The sequence below is a fragment of the Corvus cornix genome, chromosome 20 (assembly GCF_000738735.6).
Source record: "Corvus cornix cornix isolate S_Up_H32 chromosome 20, ASM73873v5, whole genome shotgun sequence".
Classification (NCBI taxonomy): domain Eukaryota; kingdom Metazoa; phylum Chordata; class Aves; order Passeriformes; family Corvidae; genus Corvus; species Corvus cornix.
The window spans coordinates 8,410,645-8,419,799 of record NC_046349.1 but is presented as its reverse complement, the minus strand read 5'-3'; the positions used below and the strand labels follow the sequence as shown (position 1 = coordinate 8,419,799).

The 9,155-nt window shown below is 48.9% G+C and overlaps 1 protein-coding gene across 4 annotated transcripts; it reads right to left on the bottom strand.

The window, feature by feature from the left end:
* Window positions 1-2,759: 2,759 nt before the first annotated feature.
* On the bottom strand, window positions 2,760-8,801 carry LOC104687669. Of its 4 annotated transcripts, XM_010396877.3 has the most exons (8): window positions 8,651-8,801; window positions 8,341-8,521; window positions 6,479-6,764; window positions 6,320-6,379; window positions 5,772-6,122; window positions 4,993-5,068; window positions 4,484-4,570; window positions 2,760-3,760 (listed from the first exon to the last, which is right to left on the bottom strand). In XM_010396877.3, the coding sequence occupies exons 3-8, from the start codon at window positions 6,705-6,707 to the stop codon at window positions 3,313-3,315; spliced, it is 1,251 nt and encodes a 416-aa protein (XP_010395179.1). In that variant the 5' UTR covers window positions 6,708-6,764; window positions 8,341-8,521; window positions 8,651-8,801; the 3' UTR covers window positions 2,760-3,312. The 4 variants fall into 4 exon arrangements, with proteins under 4 accessions (XP_010395179.1, XP_019140031.1, XP_019140032.1 ...); XM_019284486.2 differs by lacking the exon at window positions 8,651-8,801 and having other exon boundaries at window positions 5,772-6,119; window positions 8,341-8,623; XM_019284487.2 differs by lacking the exon at window positions 8,651-8,801 and having other exon boundaries at window positions 6,479-6,666; window positions 8,341-8,622.
* Window positions 8,802-9,155: the final 354 nt, after the last annotated feature.

Below are 9,155 nucleotides of genomic sequence, written 5' to 3'. Positions count from 1 at the left end.
TCAGAAGCCTCGTGTTAGCCCAGCTGAAAATGTAAATGTTGATCCAGAGCAGGCTGGGAAGGTTCCCATCTTTCCCTGAAAACCTGTGTATTGCTGCCAGTTAGCAATATGTGGCTTCCAGCCACTTCCTAAGGCAACAACAGAGGTGGAACCAGGTGGTGGGGGGTGTGGCAGGGCCCCATTGTGGTGTTTTGGGGTGCTGGGGAGCCCCAGAGCCTTGTGAGGTCCCTGCTCAGTTGCTGCACACCCTGGCTGAATCAAACCCGAGGTCAGCCCTGCTGCTCCAGCTCCTCCTCGAGGGAGAGAGGACTGGATGTTCCATTCCTGTCCTGCATTTGCAAAGGTTGACACGCACCATTTCTCTTGCTTTTGAACCAAATGCAAAACCTCCTTGGAGACCCCCCTGAGCTTTGTCCCTTATTTTTGCTGTCCACACCCTCCTGCACCCAGAGAGCCCAGAGGCTGAGCAGGAGTAGCATCGTTTTTAACAAGATGCTGCAGATTCAGCAGAGTAATTAATCTCAACAGCAAGAGCTGTTCAGTTTTTCCCGGTAATTCATTTAAAGTGGGAGGTTAATTCCATTCAATGGAGCTGCCCTTCACCGCTTAAAGAGAGACACCGGCTTTGAACATCCCCGAGTGAAGTGGTTCTGGCACAAACCCTCCTCCTCGTCTATCTGCCCTGACCTCTGCATCCCCTAGGGAATGCCACATCCCGGTGCTGTGTGATCGTCCCTCTCGAGGCTGATTAGCCAGAGCTGGAGAGTTCAGGGAGGTGAGTGCATCGGCATCCGCGCGCTGACGTTTGATTGCCGGTGGCTGCCGGTGCTCCCAATTAGCCTGCAAACACTGCCTCCGGCTCACAAATACTTTAAAAAATGAAGTTTGACGAAAAGCCGCCTGCGTTGCCTTTCTTCAACCTTCTCTGACATATCAAAGCCTTTGAGAGTATCTGAGGACAACTTTTACAGCCGAGAAGGGCCCATTTGAGCGCCGGCTCGTTAGTGCTGCGGCTGTGCTGTGCACAGAGCCACAGAGCATCCATCAGCCCACTTACCAGGAGCACTCCTGAATACCAGCAAGCGTGTTAGGCTGGGAAGGTACCTCTGAGGGAGCCACCAAAGGGCTTTTCAAGCAGAAAGGTCACCCAGCTCATCTGCTTCCAGGGGAGCTGATTAGAGCCGGCGCATTTTGGGAGCCATGGCACCCTGCAGCAAGTCCATTCCCTGGGTCTTTTTTCTCCCTTCGCTCACAGTAATGATCTGAAGCTCGTCAGAGGGGGCTCAGCGGGGGAGGATGGCAGCAGCACTTATTTCACTAAATAACATTCATGAGCTGGCTTTCAAGGCTGCAGCTTGGTGAGGGATCTGATGAACTTCGGGAGGGAAGATTGAGAGAGAGACACTGGCACAGGGTACCCAGAGAAGCTGGGGCTGCCCCATCCCTGGAAGTGTTCAAGGCCTGGTTGGATGGGGCTTGGAGGAACCTGGGATAGTGGAAGGTGTCCCTGCCTGTGGCAGGGAGTGGAATGAGATGAGCTTTAAGGTTCTGCAGGATAAGGCTGGTTGCGCCTTCTCAATCTTCTCTTTGATAAGTCAACACCAAAAGCGCTACCTGGGGCCTTTCCCTGAGCAGTGATTCCAACCTAAGGCCTTGTGGCAGGGCTGTTGTATTTCAAAGTGTATTTTTGCACTGAGGGGGGTTTGGGGCAGTTCTGCTCAGTTTCAGTGTCTTTTCCAGGACCAGCTGTGCTCTTGGATCTAAGTGACCACAGCAGACCTGCACTGGCTGCTGCTCAAGCCAAGGTCCCTACAAAGGAGAAATCATCACCAATGTGTTTGCATCATAGTTTGGAAAAGCATTTGCTCTGGGAAAACAGAAGGAATGGCTTTAGTTATTACCTATAGCAATTCAACATGACTGTTAGAGATAGCTGACGAAAGTAGTGCCAGAAACAGTGGCAAGCCTATCTCCATCTAAAACCAAAATGCATCACAGTGTTAACCCTACGTTAATGGATTACCTTAAAAAAAAGCCAGAAAGTGGAGGAAAATTCTGAAAATAACACCTTTCTCTTTTTTTCCCTTTCAAAACAGCTGCTTGTTTCTCCAGTACATTTATTTTGCATTATTATTTCTCATGTAACTGTGAATAAATAAAATACTTGAAAACACAACAAAACATCTAAATTAAACCTAATGTTTTGATTAATGCAAAACCACTGGCATTTCCTTTCCTGAATAATTTAAAAATTAAGCTGAGAAAACCAATTTCTTGTCTGAGAAGCCTCTGTAAAATGGAATGTTTGGTATTTTGCAGCACTTCTGTTAAGTGGACTGGTGTCAGCATCTCATTCTTTTAATGTTTCGAACAATTTTAACCCACCCACACTCCTGCTCTGAATTATTTAGGAAAAGATGTGTCTTTCTAGCTTTTCTCTATAATTTCTCAGCAAAGTGTCTGGTTGTACTTGGCATTTCTTATCTAGGATGAAAACACTATATTTAAATAATAGCGAGTATCCACAATATGTACGGTCTATGAAGCAAAGTTGGGCCACATTTTATCCTCCATCCTCACCCTTGTGTCATGAAAATGTGAGGGATTTCTCCTGTATGGAAATAATCTGGTCTTGAAAGGAAAATTAATGTAACTTCCATGGGTGACCACTTCTCTTGTTCAGCAGGCTTTTGTTAGGGAAGACAACTCTTCCATACAGCTAAATTAAAATAGAGGAAAAAAATCAAGTGATCCTTCTCTGAATGTTTGAAGGTGTCATTTTAATGAGTCTGCCTTTCTGTTACTGCAGGAAATAAAATACATTCACTGTGAGGAAAGAGTAAATACTGTCCCACAGGCAGAAGGAGGCAACCAGAGGCAGGCAGTGAGAAGCCGTGTTGGGTGGCACAGTCTGTCTGCAGCTATTCCCTATCCCAGAGCCAACATTTCTGCAGTGTGGAACAGGACTGCCTTACTGACCCATTCTCAGACTCAAAGAGAGCCCTGGAGCTTTTGAGCACATCATCAAAGAGTCATGGAGGTGATTCCATGCACCCACAATGAGGTTTGCACACAGACTGGATGGGAAGGAGCTTGTAGAGTGCAAAAACCAAGCCAAGCTGGGCCAAATTCCTGCTTGATTAATGCAGGCAGAGGTTTGGCAGAGAAAGGTTTGAGCTGTTTCACTGGGGTTGACTCCCTGGGGGAAATCTACTGAGCAGCAGCTGCTCAACTCATCTTTCCTGGGAAGGCTGCTCAGGGGCACACAGGGAAAACAGGAGGGACAGGAGGAAACACCAAATCCCCCATGCCTCAGAGACATTCTGTCTTAAACTTCTGCCTCAGGGCTTTCTGCACGTTCTGGATCTTCTCCGTGATCACGGTGTCACTGAGGTGATCCCCAAACTTCTGCTTCAGCAGCACCCTGATGATTTTGATGCAGCGTTCGTCCATCATGGGCTTTGCCTCCCGGAAGGTGTTGCCCCTGCGCCCTGTGATGGAGTGGCTCTGGATGTAGTCAGAGGTGAAGAGTTTGTAGAGCAGGGTTTTGCAGGCTGTGCTGATTTTCTGGTCAAACCTGATGGTCTCTTTGAGCTGCTCCTTGGTGTAGCCGTTGAAGAGCTCCACCACCTCGCACGGCTGCCGGTGGGGCTCCTCCTGGAAGGACAGGGATTCCAGCCTCTGCACCTTCTTCTTCAGAGAGAGGACATCCTGTTGGAGGTCCAACACCATCCTCTCCAGCTGCTCCATCTTTTCCACCCTGAAAAAATTAAAGTTGCACTTGTAAAGGCAAGAGGACCCCATGTCCTCACTGTGGATGTTACTCCTCCACCCAAGCAGTGATTCCATGCCTTCTGCAAGCAGGGCAGGACAACTTCTCAGAGTATCAGCCCTTCCAGCTATTCGTGGGTGAGAAGTAAGGCAGGAGAGAAGTAAGGCATGGTCTGGACTTTTCAGTGCACAGGAATATTCAGTTTAACCCTCAGCTCCCCATTGCCGTGCATACATGAAGACTTTGATGCTCAATTTTCTTCTCAGTTGTAGCAAAAGCCATAAAGCCTGTTCTGCGAGTCCCAGGACACACATATTTGTGGTATTAAAATACAGACTTGAGGGAAATGACAATACAAAAACCATAACTTGAATTTTTTGGCACCCATTTCTTTGCAAGAAAACTGTCCCTAGCATCACTTTATCACTGGATACTGGTCATCAAAGTAATGAACAATAAAACAAGGAACACACAACCATGTTTTGATTGTTATGGGCAAGAGCTTTCTAGTTTCTGCACTGTTTTAGAGTCGTCTTGCATCTCTAACTCCAAGCCGTACAGTCAGAAACATCTGGTTCTGATTACAAAGAGACTCAGCAACTCTGGGGTTTAAAATTGCCCCACTTTGTCACCCACCTGTGATCTCATTGCTCGCTCTTGTAGTGAGGAGGAAAACATAGTTAGGAAGGAGTGCCTTCTTTTGCTAATTACCTTTCCATCTCACCAGAACTGAAATTTTTGTGAACCCTCTCGAAGCCATCCGTCTCTTGCAAAGCATCAATCTTTCGCTCTTCACGGCTAGAAGAAACAAGTTAAACAGAACAGCCACAAACAGCTTCGTGCTCATATTCATATTCATTCCTGAGGAGAATTATCTGGAATTCAACGCAAAGTCGATTCTGTTTTCATTTGCAGCAAGAATAAAATGGATTGAGAGGGAAGATTGGGGGTTCTTCAGGTGGACAAACTCCTGTGCATCCCCCTGGCACACAGATATGGGGGACCTCCCACTGACACCCCAAGGAATCAGGACTTCAGAGCACAGGCTCATTTCTCTGCTGTATGTGCCCACACAAACCCCTATTAACTTCTGTGCTTTGGGTTTAACCTCCATGAGCATCTACTCAAAGCAATCACTGTCAGAGAATGCAAACAGCGTGGACAGAAATCAAAATACATGGTGTGCAACATTCAGGGTCCTCACTGCACTTCAGTGTTACCTGTTCAGACAGATGTGCTGCTGGCACGGGGACAAGATGCCATCTGACTTCCTCTTCATTGGAAGGGCAACGTAATCTGCAGCAGGGGTGGGACATAAGCTGAAGAATCAGCTGTTGAAAAGGTGCTGAATCCCTCTGTCTCCAGAGCAGATTATCTAAGCACCCCTGCTAGATTGCACGGCAAGACATTATTCCCTTTGCATAAACAGAGTGATCCAGAAAGGCTCTCCAGAACTGATCAATGGGGATTTGTTATTAGAAAAAGGTGGCATCTCAAGGGCTTCTGTTCCCAGCACAAAAGATATGGTGGAGGAAAGGTGAGCAGAGCCAGCGTGTCTCTGGAGGCTGCTGTTAGTCAGCAGGTAAATAACACACTAACATATTTTCATAAGTGCATTTAATGGGTGTAGTAGTGGGTTGAAAAACAGGGAAATAGGCAGATCTGATAAGGTTTGACTAATTGAGACACAGGGCTTTGGGGAATTTCAGTTATTCAGGCAGGCATTCATTCAGATTGTCTTTTGGTTTGTGGGGAGAGAACTGCTAGCCCAGGAGACAGAGCTGGTGCCTGACAGAGCAGATACCATACACTACATGCAGGCCTCCTGGAGGAGATCTCCCAGGTGGAAAGGACCAGGAAATGTCATCTCTAACAACTGTGGCCCTGAGACAAAGCCCATACAGCCCCAGAGCAAAGCAGAGGTTTTCTGGCTGCTCTGCAAGTCCCCATCCCACCCTGTCCCTCGGGACCAGGCAGCAGAGCCAGAACCCAAGGTTACCTCTGGCAGCTGGACCAGCCCTGTCCTCTTCACTCTGGGAAGCCCCTGGCCCCGGCATGGCCATGGTGATGAAAGTGGATGGAGGTGTGAAGGCGCTGGCTGGGTGGGGAGGAGCTGCCAGCGAGTGGGAGCTTCCTGCCACACTTCCCAGAACACACCTGTCCTTGAGAATGGAGGAGCTGCCAGCGTCATGAGGCAGGCTGGCCTCAGCTACCCTCAGCAGTGGCTTTGTGGGATAGGTCCTGTCACTGGGGTATTTCCTGGGTGCATTCCCCGGGGTCCATTTTGGGAAGGTTTTCCTGGATTTTTTTGGTGGGACTGCCATCATGCTGTGGACAGCCGGTTCTTCTTCTGAAAGAAAGGCAGACACTCAGGCTGTGCAGTGGGGCATCAGTGCCATGGATCTCCCACCTCCCACTCAGTGCTTTGTACCCTGATTGCAGTGATGTGAAATTCATGATGGGACTACAGCATGCTCATCATCCTCCCACCCAAAAAGCCCCATGGAAGCAGAAGGGTGGGTGCAGTGCTCAAAAGCCCTCACTCACTTAACTTCTCCAGGAGGTGTCGGTCTTCCAGCAGCTTCTTCTCCAAAATATCTTTATGCTCTGTAGGAAGAGAAGATCTTTCAGCACTGAACCCCTTCTTGGAAGGGGTCTCCTGAGCAGCCCCAAATTGCAAACCCAGGCCAGGGGGGTGTCACTCACCACTTATGCCTTCCACCACACCCCAGTACAGCCCACTGAAGCCGGGGCAGCGGGCCAGGACCTGCTCCCCCACCGTGTAGAGGTGGAAGGGTTTGCGGGGCTCCTTGATGTTCTCGATGTTGATGACCCGGCTGCCGTCGGGCCAGCTGATGAGCACGTAGAGCTTGGCCGACATCAGGGCTGCCCACCTGGAGCAGAGGGAGCAGTATGGGAATGTCACCGCAGGCATTTGGGCTCTCCCATGGCTGGGAGTTCACAAGTGGTGCTTTACCTGGGGCAGCACAACCTGCAGATAATAAAGCACTTAGCCCTGCATCTTCTCTACCAGTTATTTCTCCTTTCCCATTCCTTCCCTTCTGTGCATCCAGGTGTCATTTGCAGTGTCAGCCATGCCAGGTCTCACATGGAATCAGGCAGGGCCAGCTCACAGCAGACACTTTGAGCAGATGCTGATCAAGCCACCGAGCAGACACAGGCTGGTTCCTCTGCCCCGTGAACCATCACAGCTCAAATGACTTCAGTGGATCTACAGCAGTTTGCTCCAGTGCAGGGCTGTGTATGTGTGATATCGAGGCAGTGCAGAGAAGAGACTGGAAAAGACCCAGGGGTATTCCAGGAAATGATCATTCCTTTGCCTGTGCAGTTATTTCCCCCAGTAAACATCAAAGTGCTTTGATAAGGAGAACAGCAAATTAGCTTCATTTCACCCATGGGGAAACTGAGGCACAGGCCAGTGACAGACATATCTAAGGCAGTCAAACAACAAAGCTGCAAGGAGCTGGATCCTAAGTCCTGGCTCGCTGCTCTGCCCACTGAGATATCTCTTTGTGCCCCTGGAGCTGCAGACTTAAATCACTGGAGAAACAGGAGTGCCAGGCTGATGGTGATTTCCAGAACCTCCCATGGCAGACGAGCAGCTGAGGAGCCGAGCACTGCTGAGCTCAGGAGAGGTTTCTTTCCAGCTCTCAACCAACACATCATGGATGGGGACAAAATCAGGCAGAGGCCACCTGCCAGAGCTCCTAAGGGCCCTGGCAGAGCATCACCCCAGTCCCTCCTGCTCTGCTTGGGAGCAGGGCTTGGCAGACAGGTTCTGGGGACAGGGCTGAGCCCATGTGCTGGGCACCAGGTGGAGAATAGCCACAGTGTCCAAAGCTGATGGGAGGGAGCTGGGGAAGGGAGAGGAGAGTTGGAGCAGAGACAAGCTGGCAGGAAAGACAGCTAGGACCCAATTTATTCCAGTTTCTTGTTTTGTCTCCACACCCCCATTAAAGTTATGCCTGGATTCGATTCCTCTCACTTGGAAGGTTCAAGTTCACCCTGGAGAACTTTCTCTTTCTCCTTCCCCGCCTCCACCACCATCAGCTGCAGCAAAGCTCCTTGCAGGAACCGTAACTCTCCCCAAACCTGCCAGCCTGCCCTGTTGGCACAGTCTCACACCTGGTTTTCCCCAACCCTTTTCTCCTGACCGAGACACACTCTGGCATTGATTTTTATCAGGAAGCACCACATACAAATTATCTGTGTGCCTGTTTCCCCCCATCCCCTTCCCTGCAGAGGCAGCTGCCCCCAGCCCTCTCCCATACACAGGGAAGGCTACAGACCAGAACCTGGGATAAATGCATAGCTGAGCCCTCTCCCTCCCAGAAACAGAGCTCTACATTCCAAACAGCAAACAACCCCAGCCCAAACAGCTCTCTGGAGGGGTTTTCCTTTAACATTTAAGGAAAACCCACTGATCTTCCTTCCCCAAACCAGTTGTTCATTTACCCTTATGAATGCAACAAAACTACACAAACACATAAACAGAGAGAGAAAAAAAGAGAGATCACAATCCTGATAGCAACAGAGCTGCTCCTTGCCTGGTTAGCACTGCTCCAGGTGTTGAGTCTTGCAAGATGTCTCCTGTCTCTCCAGGTCTCAGCTGCCTGCTCCAGGAGAGGAGGTGACCGGACACTTCCTTGCCTTGGGCTTGTCCCTTCACCACAGTTCCTTGTCAGATCTCCTTTGTCTGGCTTGGAAAGCTCCCACCTGCTGTCCCCACTGCAAAGAAAAAAAAGAGCTTTTGCTTTCTTTTTTCCTGCCTGTTTTGTTTCAGCATTATTATTCCTGTTATTTTCCCATATACATATATTATTTTTTTCCTTAGCTTGTTTCAGGTCTGTTTCTTACAGGGAGGGAGAGCAGAAGAGAAGAGAAAAAGCCTTGGGTTTTTTGGAGCATGAATAAACCTTGCATTTCCATGAGTTATTCATGAATAATTCATGAAAATGCATGATTAATTCAGGTTCATGAATTATTCAGGAATAATTCTCGAACATTCCTGGTTAATTCATGCTCACAGCGAGTGAGTCAGGCTCTAGGGCTTGGAGAATTCCCTTCTCCCTGAGACAGGAGAAGAGAGGCTTAGAGAAGCTGCATTGTGCACTTGCTGTTTACTGCCTCTTAGAAGAGAACATATTTTGGGCCCTTTTTGAAACAAGGACTTGAAGAGAATTGAAATGCCTGCAGTCTCCTGCCCACGGAGGAATAACACAGTACCAAAAGAAAAAAAAAAAAAAAATAAGAGAGAAAGAAATTGGACTTCCTCACAGAGGAAAGCCTGGCAGCAAGTTTTATTCCCTTTCAAAGCATCTTTCTCCCCCCGCCCCCAGATTTCTCCCTGGTTAAGATACAT